This window comes from Hypomesus transpacificus, chromosome 12 (genome assembly GCF_021917145.1).
Source record: "Hypomesus transpacificus isolate Combined female chromosome 12, fHypTra1, whole genome shotgun sequence".
NCBI classification, from domain to species: Eukaryota; Metazoa; Chordata; class Actinopteri; order Osmeriformes; family Osmeridae; genus Hypomesus; species Hypomesus transpacificus.
In genome coordinates, this window is record NC_061071.1 from 10,084,751 (window position 1) to 10,111,361 (window position 26,611).

A 26,611-nucleotide genomic window follows, 5' to 3' on the forward strand; every position below is an offset into this window, starting at 1 on the left:
AAAACACACAATTTGCAGTGTTTAATGCAACAAAGAAAAGAACGACCCCAAAATGAACCTCTCAAGGAGGAGAGAAGAGAAGAGGAGGTGGAACCCCAGAGAGCTGGCCTGGCCTGGGACAAATCACCGCAAGTGATAAAGGTGTTGACCAGGAGGGATGTAGGCCAGATTTGGCACAGTGGCCTTGAGAACAAGACTCCACTTTCTCCTACAGTGAAGGGGAGATAAGATAGCCAGCTAAACTCCCCCCGGTGCTTACACAAGAAATAATCTGGATCAGAATCTGGCTGGATACTCAAGACATTGTGCTGCAGCCTCTTAGTGGCTATTACCTGTCCTTGGACCCTGAGCTGTTGTTATGGCGACACCATCCATTGGCTACTTGTTATTGTGCATCGACATACCTGCAGTACTTCTATCCACACAGTTAGAGACCAGGACCCCTCTGCCTAATCCACTGTAGCATGGCGAAAGTGTGTGTGTGTGGGTGTGTGTGTGTGCATGCATGTGAGTGTGCGTGTATGTGTGTGTGTATGAATGCAGCTCTTTTGTGTGTCTGAGAACTGTGTATCTGCTTCCAGAGCGCATGTGTGTTTGTGGGTGTGTGTGTTTGTGGGTGTGTACGTGTGTGTGTGTGTGTCTGTGTGCATGTGCATGTGTGTGCACATGCGTACAAGCAGCAGTTAATAACCCAAGACACTGTGAGACCATCACACTGGCTTTGAGCTGGGATCCAAGCCCTTGGCAGAGCCTGTCGAAGCAGATGCTGACAATTATGTATCGACTGATATGCAGAGAAGTGGGTTTTACAGGTGATGAGTTGATGCCACAGCCTTGGGGACCCAGGAGGGAGTGTGACTGCCTGCTGTGTCACCGCTGACATTTGCTGCCTTTGACATAAACTGTAGTGACTGTGGAGAGCCTTTATATTTGCCAAAAGCTGTTTGCATAAATTTCAGATTAGAATTCATGATATGCAGTGATTTCTTTTTTTGTATTTTTTGTTGTTGTAAGTTAGTCCGCTGGCTGTGCTTTTTCATTTTAAATTTATGAAGTTATAGAAAATGATCGTCCAAAGCAATTGTATGTTTTATTGGAAATCTGAGTATGCTTCGTTATTCTGCAACTGAAAAAAACAATATGAATGTACATATTCATTGATTCTACACTTTCAAAGTGGTAACCATAGAAATTAAATTCTGAACATTTATCACATGTAAATCTGTGACAGTGACTCATGTCCACTCAAGCTCACTGTCACTCATTTCAGCCTATGTTCCAATCATTCACTACATATAAAAACTGGTGATATTCATAAATAAATCAGACGGCATGTTGGAAGCGTGTCAACAACATGGTGCCTTTCATTTCTCTAGATGACAGGGGCGCATGTTCTTCCAAGGTTACTTCTCTTTAATCAAATGGCTCTGGAAATGATACCACATCCTCAACACCATCCAGGACCTGGATGGCGGAGGTGCAGGAGGGGGGGGTTGAACAAATCATTTAGAGACTGGGGAGGACTGTTGTTACCAGGAAGGTTTGACAAAGCAGCGATGTCAGTCGGGAAGCCTGAGTGATAAATGCTCTGGGATCTCCAGTGACCATAAGGAGCTGAGCATCCTGTCTGCAACGTAACTTTCCCCCCCATCCCTGCCAAGGGGGCGGGAGGGCCACAGCCACTTAGAGTCCCTCAAGACCCTTTCCCTCCTGCCCAAGACACTTTCTTTGTTTGCCGAATACACAAGAGCCATGTACTAAATATAAACATTAAGGGGCCTTTCTCTGGAATGTGGCACTTTGCTGATAATAAGAGCTCTCATTTCTGGAGCGCAGCCAGTCTGGCAGGAGAGAGATTTAAAGCTTCAGAAATATCTCAGTATCTCACCGCAGTTCAAAATCAGCAGGTCTACTCCTTTTTTTTATGTGCCTTTTGACGCGAGTGTTCCAGATATTAATAACGTGAGGTCATTCTGTGTACCGAGTCTCTCCTCACTTCTGCTTAGTTGTGACTGTTAATTTAGTCCTACTGCTAGTATCACCCCCAAGGAACAGGGTTAATCATTCACTCCATGATCAGGGTTTACTGCGTGTGCTGGTGAGCTATCAGGTTGTGCAAGTTCCTGTGCTTCACCAGCACAGTGCCGTCGTCACAGGTGGAGCTGTCATCACAGGTGGAGCTGTCGTCACAGGTGGAGCTGTCGTCACAGGTGGAGCCGTCGTCACAGGTGGAGCTGTCTTCAAAGGTGGAGCCGTCGTCACAGGTGGAGCCGTCGTCACAGGTGGAGCTGTCGTCAAAGGTGGAGCTGTCGTCACAGGTGGAGCCGTCGTCACAGATGGAGCTGTCGTCACAGGTGGAGCTGTTGTCACAGGTGGAGCTGTCGTCACAGGTGGAGCTGTCCGTGGTGGTGGAGCTGTCCGTGGTGCTGGAGCCAAACTTGACCTGAGCCAGACACACCGCCAAGTCTCCCACAGTGCTTCCGGTGAAAAACTATCTCTTTAGGAAATCACAGATGTGCCATGGAGTTGAAAGATTTTCATCAATAATTTTTTTTCTTCCTCAAAATAAAATAAGTTAATAATGTAAAATCTTCTTTTAAGTGTCTAAAAATGGAAGGTGAAGATACGTTGGAAAGCCTTCTAAAACAGCATGTGTGCACAGCCAGGGCTATTCTGTATTGCTTCATACGGTTACAAAGGATCTGCACAGCAGTTGCAGCTCAGTGCGAGCTCTCTGGAGGTCCAGGCTCAGGTGGAGTCTTCTTACTGTGAGTAATTAGGAGATGTATAGCACACGCTCGTTCAGGAGCGTCAACTCTCTCTGAACTGCGGTCAACAGTTGCTGCTTCACACACACATCCCCTGCCTGAAATTACTTCTGGTCAGTTCATGAGCTCAACTTTTCGTACGTTGCTGTACAAAGCCTAGTTTTGAAGGTTCGTTACCTAGCCAAAGGAAACTCTATGACCTTGCATCGGACTGATTAGGATACGGTACACTAACACTTCTAATGAGGCTGATTTGTGCTCCCAATGACAATAACAGTAATTAGCTTGGGATGCTAACAGCTTCAGAGTTGAACCTTCATCAAAATATTGTAATTATGTCTAAAGTGCATGTGAAGAAAGGGTTGGTTGCCACTGAAATAGATATTTCCACATTTTGTTGTGTTGTAAAAGGATCCATGATGGCACATTATTTTTATAGTTTTTATTTTTAATTTCTTTGTTTACTCATAAAAAATTAAATGGTATCCATCCTGTTCCCTATGATCACCCTTGAGATGTCTCCACAGCTGGACAGCAGTCCACATGTGGAAAAAGCTAGAGGCATGAGAACATTTTAAAAAGCACATTGTGTAGGTAGAACCTGCCAATCAATGATAGGAAAACCTGACAGTGATGGGAGATTCTGACAATCAAGGCCGATCATTTCTACGTACTGCATCAATCAGGCGTTTATGGAAGTGGTTTGGCAGAGACCACCCCTGTGTAACAAAAGTATGACAGTCCACTTGTAGTTGACCAACTCTCACTTGAAGGAAAAGATTTTCTAGTGGTCAGACATAAATGGAACTCGAGAGGGATCAGGATGGAGAGAGGGAGAGGGGACAGAGAGAGGGATCAGGATGGAGGGAGGGAGAGGGGACAGAGAGAGGGATCAGGATGGAGGGAGGGAGAGGGGACAGAGAGAGGGATCAGGATGGAGGGAGGGAGAGGGGACAGAGAGAAGGAGAGGGGACAGAGAGAGGGATCAGGATGGAGGGAGGGAGAGGGGACAGAGAGAGGGAGAGGGGACAGAGAGAGGGAGAGGGGACAGAGAGAGGGATCAGGGTGGAGGGAGCGGGGACAGAGAGAGGGACAAGGGTGGAGGGAGGGAGAGGTGACGGAGCCATGTGCACTGATGACCTCAGACTTGGGACAAAGATGTTCTTTTCAGCAGGATGATGACCTGAAGTACACTGCCAAGACAGTGCTGGTATGGCTTGGGGACATGTCTTGTCCTTGGGTGGCCCAGAAAACGCCCACAGAATATCACAGGAGAGGATTCTAAAGATGGCAGTTTACCAACCCAGTCAGTCTGACAAAGCATGAAAGGACCTGCAATGCAGAATAATCAAATCAAGGTGTGTGAATCTGTGCACAATTCCCAGAGTAACTTCACGTTTTAGAAAGAGGCGTGTATGAAAATATTCCATGATACATACACATGGTTTTAGTGGGCAGGAATACAATCCACATCGCTTGGCCTCGCTCTGTTGTATGCCAGGGCTGGAGAGGAGACTGGCCCCTCCCTTTCTCCTGCTCCCCTCCTCACCTACCTGACTGGGAGTCGGGCTAGTAATCAGAAGGTTGCCGGATCGATTTCCCGCCCCGCCAAAATGACGTTGCGTCCTTAGGCAAGGCACTTCATCCTACTTGCCTCGCGGGGAATGTCCCTGTACTTACTGTAAGTCGCTCTGGATAAGAGCGTCTGCTAAATGACTAAATGTAAATGTACCTCCCAGGTACAACGACTCTCTGATTAACATTACAACGTCCCCTCACCTCATCACCCCCCACCACCAGCTCTCCTCCTACAAACACTACTTACCAAAATCCACCACCATCTGACCCCTCACGAATGGGATACTGACATCCGTATATGAAATCAGATGTTCTCGGTATAAATCTGCATATTCAGTGTCAAATTATACGCCATACGAACACTGAATGCTTGTAATTCAAGGTAATGCATAAGTTAATGGAAGAGAGAAGAAGTAATGAGGAGAAACAAGGATCTTTCATCTTTCAGTTTTCAAGGGTACTGTGGCCCTCTCGGATGGAATTTCGATGCCTCTTATTTTTCTTAATTGAAGTGTTGAACTTTTTACCGTCCAGAGACAATGACTCAATCCACTTGAAATTTAAACATAATGTCCATCTCTTCAGAAGGTTGTATGTATGCATGGATCAAACTTATGCCAGAGTGTATCAGAAAGTTTTACTTTTGAAAATAACACCGGTTTCTGACTGAAACCGTACACTGCACATCCAGGAATAAAACTGGAATTTGACTTTGATTAAAAAGTTCATGCTCACCATGGCTGATGTTAGGAAACGCACATTCTGCTGCTGAAGTGTCTCAAACACAGGAAGAGAAGGGTGGAGCTGGGGCAGGAAGAGAAGGGTGGGCTGGAGCAGGAAGAGAAGGGTGGAGCTGGAGCAGGAAGAGAAGGGTGGAGCTGGAGCAGGAATAGAAGGGTGGAGCTGGGGCAGGAAGAAAAGGGTGGAGCTGGGGCTGGGGCAGGAAGAGAAGGGTGGAGCTGGAGCAGGAAGAGAAGGGTGGAGCTGGGGCAGGAAGAGAAGGTGGAGCTGGGGGAACTCTCCTTACTCACAGATGGATATTGCTCATAATGCATATCAAGTCTCGTCTGTGTCCTAACTAAAGAGGCTTTTTCACAGACTTCATCTTCACATAATTTCCTTTCTTACATATTTCCAACATGCAATGTAATGTCACTCAACACATCTTACGTTTCTTATAACTCAAATACTTGGTTTTGACAGCAGCATGGAGTTGCTTGCTACTGTCAGGATCAAAGGTGGTATGAAGGATGCAGGCTTTGAGTGAGCAAGCAACTTTACCTGTGATCAGTCAGCCGTTCAAAGAACCAGTCCACAGCCAAGCTAGTAGCACTAGCCTCATGACCATGATTTATGGGATTCAGTCTGGGGACCTTAGCCAAAAGATACATCAGACAATATGCCTGTAATGTGGATAACCTTAGAAACTGTAAACACATTTGATTCAGCAAAGATAAACAGGAGATGAATATCCTCCACAATGAGGGCTGAGATGTGATATTGATGTGTGCAATATATTGTTGAGACATCTCTAGCTCCATCATCAAACACTCGTCTGTGGAAATCACACAATAAATCACAGTGTGGTGCATTCTTGTCCTAACTGCATCGCGGTCTTTCCTGATGATATTAAGTCTGCCTGATCTGCAAGGTTTGGTGAGTATTTTCTCAAAAGTAGAGTCGGCAGAATGAATCCAATATAAATAACTTCCTTAAAAAGCTGATTTTAAAACTCCTAGGAACCATTTCAGAACACCAAACAGTCTTACAAAATGTAAAACCAGTTTTTTATGTCCCTACAGTAAGTAGTCTTTCAAAACAAGAAATTGAACTTTTTGTGAACAGGAAGTGGTCTCTGCAAGCAGGAAGCAGTCTGACTTTATATAATAATGTCCTCCTAAAAAGTGTAGCTATAAGAGGATCTACAACAGCCTACAAAAGTGACCAATCCAAGTTGAAGGATAAGCCAAGGGGAAAGTTCTCTTCAACAGCATTGCTGTCCCTTAGAACCCCAATCAGTAATCCCGGCATATTCTACTGTATTTTAGTTTGAATGAGAGGGCATTAGCCACACTGAGCAGCTGTCTGTCGCATTGCCTTTGATGTGCACTCATGATGTAAATCACATTTAGCTCATTTGCTCTCCTGCTCTGAAAAAATGACAATTCAATTCAAACCTTTTCCCCTCAAAAAGCTCAAAAGCTAGCTGCGATTGAAATGGTCAAACAATGAAAAGAACCGAAGATGAAAGGAGTGAAGAGAATTCAGTGCAATAGAATAATAAATAATTGGGAATTTATATGCTTGAATGAGTTTGCTTCTGTTTATTTCACTACATAGTATACTATTAATACTGAATCACATTCAAAGGATGCTGCTTCTTGGAAAGTACTGAACAGAAAACCCAGGGTCATCATGGAGCACTGACATTCTGCTACGACTTGAAGTTGAAGTTTACGACGAACTGAAGTCAGAAAGTGTGTTGGAATATTACAGTAGCAATCTGTACAGCAATGAAAACATTGTTCACCTCTCATTGCTATCCTCTCCTTTCACTTGACGAGTGGAAAAAAAAAGTACATGAAAATCTTATTTCAGCCTCTCAAAACTTTTTTTTTCACACGTCAGGTGAAAGGAGAGGATAGGAGAGGAGAATTAATACATGAATGTGTTTCATTTGTGTCGATGCGAGCACATATGTGGATATTAATTTTCAGTAGTATGAATGCGTGTGTGTTTCATATGTTTGTGTAAGGACAGTCCGAATTATGTCCTAAATGGCCCCTAATAGGAAATAAGTTTGTACAGACACACACACCGCACACCGCACACCGCACACACGCACACACCACACCACACACACCACACACAAACCACACACACCACACACACCACACACCACACACCACACACCACACCACACACCACACACCACACACCACACACCACACACCACACACACACACACACACCACACACCACACACTACACACCACACACACAACATTAGTTTTTGGCGTCAGGCCAGAATGGCACTTTCTTTTCATAGCAATAAATGGTCGTTAAGGAAGGTACGAACACTCTCAACACTACCATCAACGGCACAGACCGAGTGATATTGAACCATCTTAAACAGTGTTTACCATGCCTTCCACCGACCTTGATGAATAGAATGAGGGTATTTTGTTGGAGACAGGGGAATGGTAACTGCCTGAGGAATGGAACGACAGACATCTGGGCTTTGAGAGAGAAGATAGGGCTGTTGAAAAATGTCCTCACAAACGTAGGTTTATATCGTGCTTTGCTTGTCTCGGAAAATGGCATAGGGCCAAGGAAATATTTTAGTTGCACAAGAAAAACAAAATAATACACAGCATAAAGCAAGTGGATCCCTCTCCGAATTTCTACGTTCTAGATGTGGTAAATCATTTCCATGGCTCATCTGTGCTTTTGTTGAAGTCAGTGTGCTTATAAGCGACCAATATTTCTGAGGTTCTATAACAGTATACAACCGTACACTAGGATGGAACCTCTAGTATACAACTCTATACGAGTATAGAGGTAACTAAACTAACTGTTTTTGTATTTTGAATGAATGAACCTAACTGTAATTTAAAAGTTTCCACACATTTGAACAACTGAGCTTAACAGTACCTATCCACACGAGCAGAATGATTTGGCTCAACAGCATGAATCAACAATTTAAAACTGCAAATGCTTGCTAAACTTGGACACTGTTACTGCTATTTGGTTCATTACAGGGAAAGCTTCACAAAAGTGGCCAATTGTGCTGTCCTAGTGCTCACCAATGACACGGTGGTGCGACATCAAGGAGTTGTTTTTAGCAGATGAAAAGAAACGGTACAAAAAAATCTCTCCTACTCGGTTTGTTGTACAGACTCAAAGATTAGATGTGGCAATCATGTATTTCCAAATCTTTCATCACTGGATTGAAAAAAGGCAAGGAGAGAAAGACTTTGAAACTGTCTTCAAAGGTGTGATTGAACACTTCCACCCACTCAGAAGTCTGTTAAGTCACCTTCACTCACATAAATATCCAGTCCTTCTCTAGATTTGGAATTGAAGATTTTTTTTTTTCTATACCAACATTTATTCAACACATTTTGTGCAAGTTCATGGGGCTGAATTTCGACGCTGCAGCAAACCAAAGAGAATATAGGTTGTTGGTTCTTCGCTCTATCCATCCCTTTCTCATTCTTTCTGTCTTTCAGAGTGGCTGGTGTTCACTGACAGCTGCTCCAATGTAACCCTAACTGAAGCAGTCCCAAGGGTTCCCAGTAGCCTTGTCCCAGGCCAAATGCCCATCGGGAGGGGGAGCGGGCAGGTCCTGGGGGTACACCCTGGAAGCCATCAGTCCCCTACCATCTGTAGCCTAGTTGTTGGCATAGCCTGTGCCAGACAGGCACTATACCAAGGTACGTTTTCCTCATTCTGTTTATCTGGTTGTTCGGGACACAGTGAAACAAAAGCGTAAAGTCTAGATCAACGGCTTGAGATCTCACCTCGTGAGCTAAGAAGTGGAATGAGAAAATTGTAATTTCACTGTGAAACGTGAGGTTGTTTTTAACATCTGAATCACTGCAGTTTGGCCAATATATCGGATACTTGACTGAGTTACTTTACACCCAAAACATTTCCAGTGGAAGCTTGTGACTTTGGGACAGACATCATCCTCAAACATAACTTTTTTATTTTGCCTTCCAGGCATACCCGCCCGCAATGGAGTCATGGCTAGAACAAATAGTTATTTTTATCACTATCGACCATATCACACACAGAACCTCCCACATCTATCCCTGTGAATGATACATACTTATGCAATGGATTGTGGGTTGAGGGGCGTTCTGATTGCATCACAGGCTTGTAAGATTTATAACATTTCCAACGGAAATCAGGCATTGTTTCCTCGTTCCCACACATTTACAATTCAGTTAACTTTTACTCCAATACAAGAGAATTTATATATGCTTTCCCCCCCCCCATTTCTCCCAGCCAGTACACATCAAAGTAACATCCATTTAATTTAATAACACAATCTTTCAGGTCAATTTACACAAATAACAACATGACTGCTATTAAATATGTAATTGACAATTCATGTGTACACACTGTGTGTCATGAATAAATTAATTTTGATCATTCAGTCATTATTCGAAGCTCAGGGAAACGCCATGCCTAGCATGAAAAATTGAATGGTATAAATATCCAAGTTGTCCTGTGATTAAAGTTTTTTGATGGAATTTTAAATCTTAACAGCCACTAAAAGAATAGGGGTCCGTAATAGTTTATTCTCAACCGGATGACTTAAGCATTGATGTTGGTTTCCTCTTCAGTATTCTCCAATGTCCTTTTAAGCCAGGGCTTAAGAACAGACCATTGCAGGAGAACTCTTCTCCAGGGATCTGAAGTAAACTCACATTCTGCATGTCCTGAGGTCTGAGTGATCTGAAAAAGCCATGGCTTTGAACTCAGACCATCTCACAGTACGAGCACAGTGTTAGATGATATATAACAACAACATGTAAATCAAACTACAAACGGGGTGAGGGATCTGTGCGAACACACTTTTGGGCTCGTCTTGGAGTCTGTCATTTGGTTTGGAGACCGTACATATCCTAGCTATTTCTGAAGCTGTGGTCTCTGACCTGCTCTGTGTGTCGTTCCCAGTACAGAATGAGGCCTTGGCAGAGAGGATAGAGTCAGACGCCAACACTGATCACACCAGCAGCAACAAAGCACCTGTCAGCCCCCAAGGCATGCATTTTAAAACCCCGTCCTGTGGGCAGATTTCAGATGGCCAATGCAGTAGAAACACATGCTTTTTCCTATATCAACCGACTGGTGCGATAAGTTTCTTGCTGTGCTAGGTTGTTTTCTTTTTTCCCCCCCCACTTTTTCTTTCTGTTTCTTCCCCTCGTCTGTCGGTGATGTTGTGTCATGTGTCTGTTGCATTACCCTGGCACGCATTGACAGGTTAGTTGCCACGCACGGCTGACACCCCTTTTAGAAGATGGGACCTGAGTCGCAAAACCACACAGACGTCAAAGAAGACGACATGTCGACATCTCTTATCACACCTCCTCTCCGTCTCTCACATCCCGTATAGCTCGTCCTCCCACACAACATTCTCATCGTTGGCTGTCTCTCTCAAACCCTCCCCTCCACCTCCAGCTGCCCCCCTCCCCTCCACCACCCTCTCTCCTAACCCCCACCATCTCCCCTCCCAACCCCCCACCTTCATCCCCCAGCCCCACCTACTGTTTCTCCCCCTGCCTGCCCCAACCTCCCACTACCTCTACTACCCTCACCCTCTTCCACCCGTGTCCTCTGCTAACACCCCAAGTCCACCCACCCCTTCTCCATACCTGCTACCAGCCCCCTGCAACTCTTCACTGGTCCTGTTTCTGCGTTAGCGTCAGAAGGGAGCTTCTGGAACGACCCTGTAATCAAGCAGGAAGTACAGCCGTTGCTTTGAACTCACCGTGGAGGAGAGCAACTGTGATCTATAATTTATTTGCCACATGACATGGAGTAATGCTCACCTATAGATAAAAACACAAGGTGAAGTGTTTAATTGTGGCATGGTTCTGTTACGGTGTGGTACAGAGTGGACCCAAACGCTGCACAAGTAAAAGTAGGGGTTTTATTGGGTGTAGTCCTGAGTTGTGGTCTGGTTAGATGAATCAGCGGGTCGGCAGGCAGACAGGGACTGGGTTCTCGGATGATGATCCTGGGCACAAAGAAAACAGGTTTACAAAAGGCAAGTGAATCAAGCAATGCTTAAGGGTCAAAAGCGCATACTACCACAGTAGCTGTGACAACGATCTGACGAGGAGTGGTTGGAAAGCCGGGTTGAAGTATGCAGGATGATGAGGTAATAGGCGGCAGGTGTGTAGGGTCTAGGCAGGATGATACAGGAGAACCAGCAGGGGGTATAAAAGGGAGAGGAACGAGGAGGAGCGTCTTAAGAACATTCTAAGGGCGCTCTAGAATGCTCTTAGAACGTTTTTAAGAAGATCTTAGCGTTAAGAGCTTCTTAACGAATATGGGAAACCCGGCCATTGTCATCTCAAGTGCAAAGGACCCAGTCTCTGTTCCTCCTCTGCTTCCTCCATGACCTTCTCCTAGCTCAGCAAGAACAAATGACCAACTGGAAATATCAGTATTCTTTTTTCTTTTACAGATAATTTACGTGTAATTTTGCCACTATTTACTAGTTTACTGCTTATTGTATCTTCAAGTTGCAGGAGAAGTTCTTCACAGGAGTGAACAACACAAACCACAACCAACATTAAACTATCACTGTTAATTGTTTTGTGCTTGACCAGGCAGAGCACTTACAGCTTAGAAAACAGCTTTGTGATGAAGCATTACCACAGCTCTGCTGGTGGCTGATTAGACTGCTTTGGCAAGAAGATCAAGGGCTTTCTTATTTAGCCTGCAACATCAACCTGCTCACCACAACAGGCTGGGAGCAAATGCAGAGTAAGACACTTAAAAATAGAATACAAACATTTAAAAAACGTGTTTTAGAGGCTTACGCTTCCCTGCACACACCTCAGTATGCATACACTGTCCCCATCCCAAAGGCATCACCTGTGTCGGAGCAGATGAAACATAATGAACGTTGCGTAGTCATGCCGTCTGTTGTCAGAAGGTGTTTCCTTTCGAAAGTGCCGTGTTTTTAATTACCGCCAGTAATTTGTGAATACGTTAGTCTACGTTATTAGTCAATGATTCGCCGGAGGCTGTTGGTTATAGCCATTGTCTGCGAGACGGTAACTGCTTAGAGGAGAAGTCTGTACCATCAGCCTCACTAACACACTGAGGAATGATTGTGATTATCGGCCTACATACCTGACGAAACAGAGTAATATTAATGAATCGATTTAAAAAATCAACAACAGTAACTGAGTTAATTAATGTTTTATTTTGCGACCAGGTTTCTCTTTTGTACCTAGATGAGCATTAGAATTCTGATGATAGCTGATCGGTAGGATATCAGCTGCTGTCACATTCACATGTGATAGCAGAATGATAGCTTATGACAGGCTACAGCCATTAATGTTTAGATATGTCCTACTGCAGGACAGTAGGGCCATATTTGCTTTCTCCCCATTGACATAAGTAAAATGTTCCAAACAATTGAGATGAAAGGAAGGCGAGCTGACTTGAGGCTTATTTGCCCCTGGGGATCATGGGACATGTAGTTCAATACTACTGATAAGCGGCTGACTGTGATGGTTCTTCAGAGCGGTCCTGATAAGCTAAGGAAGATTCAACACCATCTCAAGAATCAAAAATACATCACAGACCTAATCAACGGGCCCTTTGTCAGATTTAAATTATCCTCGAACTGAACGTCTTTTTCAAGGTCTGTTCTGCGTGTATTACATTTTTCTAAAGCAAAAACTATAAATGTTTTCCGTGACTAGTTTTATATTTTCGTGTCGTCAATCGTGTCTCTGGTTCTTTTCTGTCCCCTGCGAATTTATTTTTCTGCCAATATATCTATGTCCTTTAAAAAAATACACTGATACTATTCTGGTATATACGGAAAATATGGTATACAAAAATAACCATAGAGTAGTCAGCAGAAGAGTATTTTTACTCAGTGACTGTACTCCTTGGCTTCAGCAGGTAAACTGTCCTGTGACATACAGATTTCAGAGACAGAGGCTCAGTGAGTCACACATGCAGCCTGTAACCTCAGGTACAGAGCCTGAGTCCTGCTCTGAGACTGTCGGCTCCGTCATGCTGTGAGCAGAGTCCCATCCAGGTGTCCTGTCTTCACACCTGCGTTGAGACATCAGACCCCTGGTGTCACCTGCTGTTCTCTCCACTTATGTTCCCTCTATGTCTCCCTCCCCTGTTCCCTCTCTCTCTCTCTCCCCTCTCTCTCCCTCTCCATCTTCCTCTCTCTCCTTCTTTCTCTCTCTCCTTCTCTCTCCCTCCACTCTCTCTCCCTCTCCATCTTCCTCTCTCTCCCTCTCTCTTTCTCCCTCCCCTTTTCCCTCTCTCTCTCCCTCCCCTCTCTCTCCCTCTCCATCTTCCTCTCTCTCCCTCTTTCTCCCTCCCTCTTTCTTTCACCCTCTCTCTCTCTCTCTCAGCCAAATTTGTGAACATTACGTTCTACAGGAAGATTTATAGGATTCTAATCTGCAGAAGAAGAAGAAGATCTATCTGCAGAAGAGAACTGGCATATGTGGGTAGCTATGGGCACATCCAATAAGGTTTATTCTGTGTCAAGCACTTTAGTGAAAAGGGATTTAATTATTCTACCATGATCATGTAATTCTTTAATTTAAGACCACTTCAATAGTCAGCCTTTTATTGTTTTCAAGAGGAAAGGTCATGTCTAATTCTTCGGCTTTCTCTTTGACAGATTCTAGAATCCTCAGGGTGGAAAATTCAACGTGGCACACATTAAAGGAAGATGTACTTGGCAGCCCTGATAGCCTGACAGTTCAAGGAGATATTCGGCAGACTTTTCGCCCATAAAATTTAAAATGACAGAGTGAAAGATGTCTTGCCTGAAGAGCAACTAATTGCAAGTCATCTCTATAAATGTGTTTCTGAAATGATACTAGGAATTTATAAGCCAATTAAATAACATCATCAAGAGTGTTTTTTAAATCTTTAGAACACAAAACAGATCGACATCTTGTGAGTTTATTGGCAGTAAAACATTCCTTTGATAGATAGATGCTCATAGGCTACTATACTCAGTGACGTTCATTGTCAGCACTACAGTTATTTAAAGACTAGCTCTAAATAAATTCACTGAATATCCTGAAAAAGAAATGTGTCGTTTTTACAGAAGTTCCCCCGGTTGCTAATCACTCTCGCTAACACGCCAACAATTTAAGTTGTGTACTACCAAGGTGCTCTGAGAGGAAACACCAGAATATCAAAAGACAACGAGCGGACAAGACTGCTATTCTTACCAGCCAGAACAGGCTAATAGCTAGCTGTCAGACAGTAATGGGAGCCTACTCCATCCCCGGGTGGGTTTTCCTCCTCACATCCTGCTCGACTACATCAATGGAGGTTATGTAATTAGCGGAAAGTTATCCAAACTGTTATTACCGCGGACCTTCTCTGCCGTGGGAGTGCAATCATTATGAGGCCTCGGCGACACACTGGAGAGTGACAATCAAAGACATGGAAATGCGCTAGCTTGAAGGTGTGCATGAGCTTTTTGCTTTACAAATGGTCGAATTGGACAATCTGACACCGATTCAGGGATATTGTGCTGTCATGACACCCGTCACGCTGGTGTCTGTGTTATGTGTAAACAACAAATGCCCAGTTTGCGAAATCGGGGAAATGACCGGACTCTCGAGCTTGGTTGAATTGGTGTTATTCAGCTCCTGTGCTTCACACATCGATCCCTGTAGGACCCAAACATGGTCTTGTGAAAAGGGTTAACGACATAGGCCTATATAGGTTAAGGTTTGATATGATTAGAATTCATGTTAATGTTGACAGCGTACTGAAGGCGAAGTCTCTCTTCGTCACTCTGCGGATATGCTTTTACAATCCCCTCCCCCTCGGTGCTAAATCAACATAGGTATGGGGTCATCAAAATGTAAAGAAGCTACACCGTGATTTATTCGCAAAGTCTGTGAAATACTGCTCCGTTAATTAAAAGTTCTAAACTGGTCAAGAGCTGATACATTGGAGGGATTAGAGAGAGAGTCACAGAGAGAGGTAGCTTTAGCCTCATGTCAGAAGGGGCTTCATATTTTTATGTAAGGATTAAATATCGCTCATCCGTCACTATTGAATATTAGACAGTTTTCATTTTTTATTAGTCCATACTTAGTCAACATTAAAATATTGGCTAAAAGTATTATGACTTAATTTTGACACATTTTAATCTGATTTTCATTTACACATGAGGAGGTGGAAAATAGGTTGAGGTAATAAGATAAAAATTACGTTGCTATTGCAATTGATAGGATTTAACAGTGGTGGTCAACTAGTGTTTGGATTTAGTCATTTATTTACACAATCATACATTCCTCATTGCTTTGACACTGGCAAAGAAAAAATCATGTTCCACATGAGAAACGTTTGAATAGTAAACAATGATCCAAACAAAAATACTTTCTTTATATTCTCCAAATGTATGTTCAAGGCTTAATTGCTGATTATTGACAAATTGCAAATAAGCTTACCTACATGCAATTGAATGGTTTAAGGAAAATGAGCTAGCCAACATCTTTTACTGTGGCTCATACCAGCCTCTCTCTGCCCTGCATGTTTCCCTGTACACTTTGTACAGCACCAACACAGCAGCATTGCGCTGAATATTCACCATGGGAGACGTGTAGGCGGCTCTTACACATTTATGAAACCTCATACATTTCCACTTTGTCAACATGGATAATGTGACCTTTGCTTTAGATTTTTTCCTATTACCCACCCGAGGACAAAATGTGATTGATTTTAAATGAGTTGGCAGTGCAGGGTGGATTCACCCACAAAAGAACAGTTTTGAGAAATATTTTGAGAGGACGCAGACAACTGTATTGCTCTTGTTTCTGTACAAGGATACGCAAGCTACGACAATACCCTTTGAACAGTTTCCATGGTTTCCACAAGCTATGAAAACAAGAAATGTGAGCTGTGTGCAACCATCAGCTAACTGACAACCTCCATTCACCTGGTGTCCTGCCTTCCAACAGGAAGGTAACCTAACCTAGCCCTGGAGTCGCTCTAACTTTGAGGACCGCAAACGTCACGGCTTCCCACAAATTACCGGTGTGCTTCCAGACCAGAGATGTGCTCCAGAAGCCATGCCCTCCACATGGTCAAAAGATCTCTTCCACTGCTTCACTTCAGGCCCTTCCTCTTCCAGCACACAGCTCACTCCTTCCCTCTGCTCGATGAATAAACACTGTGCGCCGACTGAGTGATTGAACCGCACTCGCAAAAGACCCAATAGGGTCCAATTGCAGCGCTCCCTCCTCAGGCCCCTGAAGCCGGAACTCTCTCCTCAGGCCCCTTTTTTCATGTGTATCCGAGGTATTAGCGCCACCGCTGGTCGGAGGAGAGAGCAGGAAGCATCTGAGAGGATTCTGACCTTTCACTTTGAGCAGGTGATCCAAGCAAGGGACACAATCAGGGTGTTTTCCTTGTGTCTGACTAAACGGTCTCGTAGCCCAAGCACCAACACCTCGACCCTCTCCTCCAGATGGCCACTGGCATCTGCCAAGACCCCTCTCAACCTCCAGCTTCCACATCAATTAACCACCGCCACTGTGGTAATGTTTGAAGACAACCAGAGCCACCAGTCAAGTGTAAAGGTTACCTGAGAGGGCGTCGCTGAATACACGGGCTTCTACAGAGACGGAAATACTTCTACATATTAGAAGTAGGATTACCTTTCTGTTTTCTGTGCTAAACGGATGGAGATCATCACCATGAGACAATCTTTGTTTCTCAGAGTACGTTTACTTATTTTTGTCTTCCCAATTCTTCCCCTTGCTCCCGATCCTAGTGAGAAAGGGAAGGTTTAGTTGACAGATGGGAGAGAGTGCTTGTGCACTCCCTCTCAGCACAGCACTGGGGCGATCTGTGGGACTGTACACCGCTCCAGGGACCATATGTAGTACTCCTTCAAGGAGTGGAGAGGAGGCATGGAGAGAAGCCAGCTCTCATTGGCCAGAACCCAGGGGTCTCTCTATTGTGTCAGGAAGAGCGTTTGTGGACTTCCTCCAACAACATGTACCATTTCTATTGACCCCAATATAAACCTTCTCTCCACATTACCCTCAGAGAACCGTGCTTCCATTGAGAGTGGAGTCACAGGGATTGGTGATCCTCAACAGGAAGTGTGACACGATACAAGCCTGTCTGAGATCCAATCTCAGTTTCCTCTAGCCAAACCCCATAGATCACCTCCAGTGATTGAGTCGGAATAAACACACAGCTGCTCCAACAAGGAGGAACTACTTAAAATATCAACATTGTTCTTATTGTCTGTATAGACTATATCCAATATGACTCCTACAAGGTTTGTCTGTATAGACTATATCCAATATGACTCCTACAAGGTTTGTCTGTATAGACTATATCCAATATGACTCCTACAAGGTTTGTCTGTATAGACTATATCCAACATGACCCCTACAAGGTTTGTCTGTATTGACTATATCCAATATGACTCCTACAAGGTTTGTCTGTATAGACTATATCCAATATGACTCCTACAAGGTTTAAACGTATTTTGATTTAGAATCCATTGGAATAAACCAAACCAGTTACCTCGGCTGGGTTAGAGTGGATGGTGTTCCTCATACCCTGGCGCTCCAATCTATTTCCAGCAGCCTTAAACTATTTAGACCCGTAGGCTATGAGCAACGTTTACCACTTTGCAATAACATCAAACGCCTTAATAGAAACGTAGCATGAGGACAGCATGGGGAAAGATCAATATCCCAGGTCCTTTCAGCTGGCTGCTGTGACCTAGCCTTTTCCCCTGCAGGATGCAGGAAGATATATTACACCGTGTCATCCAAACCCGCAGTATGGATGTTTTATGAATACTCTGTTTCTACAATGGCTTTTTATGTGAGGGGAACTGTGAATGTATAAAAAAACATTTACGGAATACATATTCAACGTTGCAGCCTTTCACTTTCTTTATCTTCCGTTTTTTTTTTCACTCGACAATCTCGTTGGGACGTGAATTGCCATTCCGTCTAGATACGTAGACGCAGTTTAAGATGTGGTGGGGTTCAGGCTCTAAACCACAGACGAAGCATAACTCTTCCACATTCAGTTTACAGGTTAAAGAGATAAGACCAGAACCACACAGGACAAACACTACTAAAACCGTCTCTGAATCCTTGTTCATGTTTGCCTTACAGTACTGCTGGACTGTCATTGACAGATAGTAATTATATTGTGACCCCAAAGAATTCATCACAAGCTGATAACACTATCTAATTTACTGGCCCCAAACATTTATCAAACATGACCTGTCACTGGTTACAAATGGTATAATTTGCAGGTGCACAACGCCCCCGCTACTTAAGTAATTAGGGCAATTCTTTTGACAAAGTACCTACATTGTGAACTTCTGGCAGAGGTGAGCTTTTCACAAAATAGCCATTGAACATTTTAAAGGAACGTGGAATAAGCATTGCTGAATATTTTTACTTGACATAAGGTTTTATTTGCACAAAGCACAACAAGGTTGTTATACCCTAGTACAGTTCATGGACCAAACCATGGATGTTTTTGTACCAGGTCATGTTTAATATGCAGACTAATTACATTTCCAAGTTTCTGGGTATGGCTACAGAAACCTATGACCTTTCTCTGTTGAGAATTGCAGGCCTTAACCAGGGTCCCTTGTCAAACTTGTTTCCAGATTGAAAGTCTTTTTGTTTCCCAAATGATAGGGCCTATTTGCATTTCCCAGCGCGCATGGAACCAAAGTGCAGAGAAAGGTGGGCCCATATGCCAGGAATCTCGATGCTGTCGGCTACTGCCCAAGGGCAGCCTGTATTCTCACTAGCAGATGCAGGGAGTGTAATTACTATACCACCCATGGGGGCGCTGGCAGCACGCTCCAGCGCGGAGGGTCCACAGGTCCTGTCCAAGGCTTCTCCTGGAAACGCCCTCTGGGAAACCCTGACGAGGTGGAGCCCTCGAACCTGGACTCCTGCTGCCTCAGTACTGAACGACCTCTGACCCCGGAAAGAAACGCTCCGATTCTGAGCATATGCCAGTGTTTTTAGCACCAGCCCTAAGTTTGGAAACCTTCCGTGGGATGAAATGGAAAATGATAAAGGACGCTTTATTCGGAAATGTGTTTTTTTTGCTTCAAACTGTCAAGGAGCAGTTTTGTTTAGTTTCATCACCCAGCTTTTAGAAGAGCTGTAAGTAACACCTGTAACCTAATAGCAACGTGTCGATTCACAGACAAATATAAAAGAATCCATTCACTTCCAGCACGAGAATAAATTCTGTTTTCATTTGCCACTTTTATGGCTTTAAGTTTCCCGATGTAAAAACACACTAGGAAGGGAATGGATGTTTTCTCCTCCAGTTGTTAATCAAACCAACAATGCTTCCGAAAGAAGCAGAGCAGGTCCAATGCACTACTTTTCTCCCCTGGCAACAGCACTCCGCTGACCAATTTCCCATCACGGACTCTGACTCACCCCATTTTGGCGAAGCCACGCGCGCCTTTATTACCACGGCCCAGGCAGACAGAGAGTCATAAAGCTGACAGGTGTGATAACTCGTCTCCACCTTGTCAGGGCAGAGAGAGAGGGATGGGACCAAGGTGTGATGGGAAAGACTGGGAAGCTATCATCCTCCCGATGCCATGTGTTTTTCCCAGCGACACCCTGTCCGTCTGAAGTGACGGAGCGAGAGGCGAGGCTGGACAGTGATGGGTGATGAAGGAGCACACCTGGCTGGTCCTTTTCTTTTTCTCCTTTCTTCCTTCCTTTTTTGATGTGCGGAGCGTGACCTGTGCTCAGGTTTGGAGACTGAGGGGGCGTCACGGGCTGGGAGGCAGGTACCAAACACACCTGATCTTAATGATCCCACCAATCCAACTCCTGAAGGGTCAAACGTCATCTAGCATAGCCAAAGCGGGAAAATACCTTCCATCAAGACGTCAAGTCTAACTTGTTCTCTAATCAGTTCGTTGGTCCTGAATGAGAAGAGTGCACACTGCCTGAACATAATCCTTCATCCAGTATCATACAACTGCAGTGGCTGACATGAAATATGATAAATCCATCACTCACAGACAAACAGAATAAACTGACTATAGCCACCAGAAATGTCAAACTATACATTTAGATCGTTTCACATTTGTGAGACTGTTGAAGATTATGACGTTCCAGCGAGGCTGTGATCTGCAGGTCAGCACATTGTGATGCCAGACGACATAGGTGGCTTATCCCTCTGGGAAGCCTGCACGTAATATTCATAAGTCACTGTAACTTACGCTTAGAGGCACAGTCCACCACTGGACACAAGCTGGAGTGTAACTTATTGCCGATGTAAATCACGAGGCCGCCACACAGCCAGTGCCTAATCCATGAATATTTAAAACCACATACATATATGTCACCGCCGTGCTCAGAAACATATTATCTCCCTCCTCCCAGCAGCCTGAATTATGCCTCAGTCAGACATTTCAGTTCAGAGCGCTTCAGTATTATACTTACGGTTCATGCCATTGACAAGGCAATAGCACAATAACACACTGCACATACTGTACTGGAGGGTGTGTGTTTGTGTGTGTGTTTGTGTGTGTTTTGTGTCTGTTTCACAACAGTGACTCAGGACAGGAAGTACGAACTGCCTGGATCCACCTGAAGGACCTCCCAGTGACAGACTGATGACACACCTCCAGACCTCATCTATTCCTTTAGCCCCAGAATCAAGATTCACTCCTCTTATTTTCTACCGTGCTGTATGCCAGGGGTGTTCTGTTTTCCTCAATGTTAAATGAATTAAATGGGCGGCCAGCCAAAACAGCAGCGCTAACTCAACGTGCTAGCTCTCCCTCGACCAGGGAAGGAGTGATACTGAGGTTGGAGTATGGCTTGGGCCAAAGGCTTTTCAGCAGAACAAAAAGGTTACGCTGTTCAGAGAGAAGGTCACAGAACACTGTTTGGATACTATTTTCATCGTCGTCAGATGTGTAAAAAGCAAAAAGCGCTCATCGGTTTACCTGGATGCTCACCCTGCACCCACTTGACATTTAAGCCCGTCTGAGCGCACTTAATATCCTGAGCCAGTCGCCACCCACTCAGCACTTGATCAAAAAGACTTTGAATCGCACCCTCACACACACCTACGGGACAAAAGACTAGTCATGTGAGTGTTCGCGTCGGGCTTGGTGGATCGTCGGGCTCAGCCAGACAGCGTGCCGGGAAGCGCATGACTGCCCCTGTCACTGGTGTCGTACGGCGGCGCCTCGGCAACCGGGTGGCTTCCACATCTGGCTCATTACCTCCCCCCCGCCGCCGACGCCAGCCTGTGGAAATCATCTTCTCAGTACCCGTGATTCAGGGGCTGTCCCTGTCGGCTACTGACTGGAATCGGCTGCGAGGATAACCGAGCGCCAGTCACTCGGTCAGTTTGAGCAGGGGACGTCTAGGGCAGGTCAGGAGAATCTGGTTGTCAGGCAAGGTGCAAACCGGACGGACGCCAGTGAAGATATAGTGGCTCTTCCTAATGTGGTCTGATGGCGACAGGACATGGCTGTTAGCGGTAACAAGACCACAGGTCATGACCTTCTCTTCACAGGCCACTGAACTGACGTATGAGAGCGTGAAGCTGCAGCTCAGAAGGTGGAGCCCTTGCCCCAGGGCGCCACGCCTTGCGCTCCATTCTACCCTCCACGAACGTTGTCAAGGCGAAAAGAGCAGCGACTGCAGATTTTTTCATGCATGCAATATTCATGGCACCGTCACTGTCTCTAAACCCCCAGAGAGAACCAGGCAGGGGAGCGAGGAGCTTAGAAGATGGAGCGTCGGATCACGTCATATGAGTCTGTCACAGGCACGTCTTAATCCGCACAGGCGCTCCGAGCAAACACAGATGTATCGAGAGCTTGAGGGAAAATGCTGCGTTTATTTTCCATGTCAAACGTAAAAAGCACCTCCCAGTCACATTTCGTCCAACCTATATTTTGACTGATTGAAGCGTTTGTAGCATGGCTCTATCACATATAATGCCATGTTGGTAGGGTAATCTTTTTTGACCTTTCATTTTGTAAATCGAGGCCTGTGGATACGGTACCAATTCATCACGTGGCTCAGCCGAGCATGCAGCTAGCCATCTCTAATTCCCTTTACCGGACTTGCAGCCTCTACTGCACGGCACTGCTGTGTGGGGGGTGACTGGTCTCATTTTGCCATTCATCCTCATTTACACATATTACTCAGGGTTTGCATAGATTGCATAATCATATTAAAACAGAGGGAGCAGGCTAGTAAAACATGGCTAGCGTGACAACAACAATGGCGTCAGGACAAGCACCGCTACGATGACGGATTGTTCATTTATCACCTTGCGTAGTGGACGCTGAGTAAAAGGCAAGGCGGGTGAGAGAGAGTAGGAAAGAGAGAGAGAGAGACGGCTTTTCGCTTTATTTGTCTGTGGCTCTCCTCTCTGTCTGTGTCTAGTGGACTTGCCTTGAGTGGGGGGGGTGTTTTTTGTCCTTAAATGACAGGGTCCTGCTGATGAAGTTGCTCCTAAATAAAGAAAGACTGGTGTAATGAATGCCTGGCCCCTCCTGCCAAAAACTGCATTACAGGCCTTCTAATGGTCTCCCTTGTCTGAATCAGTCTATCAGCAGACTAGCTCCCCAAGAGAGAGTGAATTAAAAATCCGGAGAGGCATTAAGGATGGAATTGGAGGAGAAAGGAGGGAGAGAGGGAGGGAGGGCCACGGGAGGGAGGGCCACGGGAGGGACGAGGCCTAAGCAGGTGAATGACCCCATTCTGGAGCTCTGTCCGAGCTAGACATTACCTGAGCTCTTTGAAAATGAAAGGCACTCCATCACTTCCAAGGTGAACAGCCTTCACTCCACGCTGAACGGTCCTCCCTCCCCCCTCCCTCCCTCCCTCCCTCCCTCCCTCCCAGCTGTCAGGACAGAGTACTGGGGTGATCATCACCAGAGTCCACGGTGACAAACAGTGTGCTCAAACCTCCGCTGTCAACACTGCAAAATACCCACACGTTTCCATCTTGGCAGAAAGCAGTGGTCAATGTTTATTCAAGCTCTATAAAACATGACAAACGTTTTAGATGACCCTGAAGTGATTTGTATGTGCCGTACCGACATTTGGTCATGCGTCGACAGTAGATGAGCATCGACAAAGGTCATGAAAATGATCCAATTAGCAATAGCCGAATGAATATCCAACTAGGCTTATTCAGAGCAACTTCCTGTGTGTTGTCATTACTAAACAAGTCCCATTAGAACCTAGCATTACACTCAAAATATTCTGATTAAGAAAAATTGCCTTATTGATTACCTGCTTAATACCTTTGAATTATTTACAATTAAGTCCAGTACGAACATGAACACAACCTCTTCGGAATATGTCTTTAAATGAACATACGGTAATGGTTTTATGCTTTATTGATGACCTTCTTTCCAATGTCCTTCAAGTATCCACTTGTTTACATCTGTTTGGATACACTCACAACTTTCTTTTCGGTTTTGGTTCCCAGTTAGAATCAGGGTTGGAGGTCAACCGATTATTATACTTTTCTGGCCTTTTGTTTAACATGGAATTAACAATTTAAAACCAGAAAAGCAATGACCTTCCTGGTATGGGCCAATCATCGGAAACAGGAATGAGTGCTTTTCCAATCTATTCTGGTTACGTGCCCCTAGGTTTGCAAAAATTCTGTGTCAATTGATCAGCCTTAAATGTTGTAACACTGCAGGTCGTCTTTGAGATGAGGAATCGGCAGGGACAGGAGAAAGAGCAATGGAAGATCGCTAATTCATATTCACGATGAATAAGTGATGTAACCAAGCCGAGAGAAGAAGGGCATATGGAATTGAAAGGCTTGCAGATGCTACCATGTGCCAGGGGGCTTTAGAGAAGGGGAACATGTTGCAGCTTTGACATGCATACATACACACACACACATGTATGTATAACACATGTATATTGAACACAAAGTAGCTCGCACACACACACGTCACATGACCACTCTTGATCCTCTCATCGGGACCTTTGACTGTCCCGTGTTGAGTCGCTTTCAGGACTAATCTACTAAAGTGCTCAAAAGACATCCGTTTCACCACTTAATAAAACTAATGAATATGATAAAACATGTTTTTAACTATGAATGATTACAAAACAACAACAAATGTGTCATCCTACCTCCACCAATGAATTCAAAGCGTAATGTAATTGGTTCTAAATTACATTGAACTGCAATGTTTTTTTGTTGTTGTTTTCTAACACATGCCTGTTTCCACATCATACATGGAGCAGTCAAGCTACAACCAGTAGAATAAACATTAAATAGTAAAGATCTTTCACTGGGAATGGCTTTCCACTTCCACAAGATGATGGTTTTTCTACAACCAGGAGGATTATCTGGACAGGGCACAAAGACACTCTCTGGATTCATTTCTTGGAGTGAGAATATTGAGCGTCCTATCTCTTGACACACAATAATACCAAGGAAAGCCAGAAGAAAAGTGTCGAACCGAAGTCACAGAAATATTCTCTCCCCCTTTCCTATCAATATGTACAGCTGGCCAAAAGAAGAAAACGTTTATCCTTTGACAATAATGCCTGGAACGTTTGTGGAAACTGAAACTGTAACTGCAAGAAGTGCTGTATTTTTATTAGATGCATAAAAGTGGCATTGGGTGATGTGAAATGTGGCAATGTGGTTTGAAAAACGGTTGTTTTCCTCCTCTGTCTGAAAAACTTGCCCGCTACATACACCAAACATTTCAAAATGACAGAATACGACATCTCATCAGCATCTTCCGCCGCATGTTTGGCAGGTCGGATCTCCAAAGCTGTGTAAACTCAGCAGAAGTTGGTTGCAGCATACTGAGGAGATTCTCTCCATCTGGACATCTGTTTGTAATTGGCTAGGTTGCTCAGATCCCCGATGCAGAATGATGGTTTGTCCAAGATGTGTGGGTTGGTCCAATCCCCTTTCGTCCAAGACGTGTGGAAACTTATAACAAACAGGTGAAGTAGAAAGTCACACATTTAAAATCCAATCCGATCTAATTAGTTGCCCTCACGCAAACTTGTTCACGCACATCTAAGTGTGTGCTTGTCTTTGTGTATATTTGTGTGTGTGTGTGTGTGTATATATTATACATGTGTGTGTGTGCATGTGTCAACACTTGTATTCAGTCCCTCACTTGGGCTCCCGCTCCATCTGTGCTCAGTTCTGTTGAGCATGGCCCTTGAGTGTTTAGCAGGGTTAAGGTTTCTGAGTGGGGGCTCTGACCCTCCCAACAGCACAGGGGGCAGACGTGCGAATCGCAGCTTGGTAACACCGGAACAACTCCATTACTGTACAGGAACAGTGCTGCAGTCTGAACAACATTCATTGCTAGGAATTCCTAAATTCCTACGTTTTTTGTAGAAAGACAGGAAAATATATTTAGAGCTCAAGCATCAGTTTCTTCTCGAAACTAAGATTGTCATATTTTATGACTTGAATTTGGCCAGGTGATGGGAACTTGTTCAAGTGATGGTAGCGTGATCAGGTGATAGAGATCTCTCATGGGTTTAGAAACATCCTGTCGGTGGAAGCTATGGTCACCTCAGCTCATTAGCCATCATCTACCATGACACATACTACAGATGTACATCTGTTCTCCTACAGTATGTCCATGCTTGACAGGTATCAAGTGGCTTAATCAGCAATGCGCCACCTCCTGTACGACTTCAGAGGTCTCGGAGATCAGAACAGGCATGTGTGCAGAGGCCAGGTAAGAGGGGCCTCACACACCACCGCCTGGTCGGCTAGTTTTCATTATTTATTTCCTCCCTCCATCCTCCTGTTCACACAGACACACATGGAGGTTCATCTGCCTCCACGTCCCCCCTCCACTCACTCCCACGGCTGTCTGTCCCTCCCCATCCCTCTGTCCCTCCCCATCCCTCTGTCCCTCCCCATCCCTCTGTCCCTCCCCATCCCTCTGTCCCTCCCCATCCCTCTGTCCCTCCCCATCCCTCTGTCCCTCCCCATCCCTCTGTCCCTCCCCATCCCTCTGTTCCTCCCCATCCCTCTGTTCCTCCCCATCCCTCTGTTCCTCCCCATCCCTCTGTTCCTCCCCATCCCTCTGTCCCTCCCCATCCCTCTGTTCCTCCCCATCCCTCTGTTCCTCCCCATCCCTCTGTTCCTCCCCATCCCTCTGTCCCTCCCCATCCCTCTGTTCCTCCCAATCCCTCTGTTCCTAAGAGTGGGGGGGGTCCGTCAAGAGCTTGGAGTGTGTGTTGTAGCTACCCCCCCCCCCCTCCCCCCTCCCTCTGCTTTATCTGACAGTTTATCCCCTCCCTGTGGGGCTCAGTCTTCCATCTGCGGAGGCGACAGCCAGTCACCGCAGGGAAGCCCCCGCTTCCAGGAGCTGTGATTTAAAAGGCCAGCCTTGCCAGAAATCCTATACCCCACCGCCCCCCCCCCCCCCCAACACCATGCACACACGCTTTCCAACATTTGTCATAGGCCCCCCTCCCCCCCTCCCCTCACACACA

At 45.1% G+C, this 26,611-nt stretch overlaps 1 protein-coding gene across 1 annotated transcript in view; it reads right to left on the reverse strand.

Annotated features, from left to right (window-relative positions):
• Positions 1–2,083: 2,083 nt before the first annotated feature.
• The window catches only part of tbx19 (T-box transcription factor 19), a 42,645-nt gene continuing 18,117 nt past the window's right edge, over positions 2,084–26,611 (reverse strand). The window contains exon 8 of the mRNA XM_047031403.1: positions 2,084–2,477. Within this exon, the coding sequence (XP_046887359.1) occupies positions 2,084–2,477 (394 nt within the window). The remainder of the gene's footprint in view (positions 2,478–26,611) is intronic.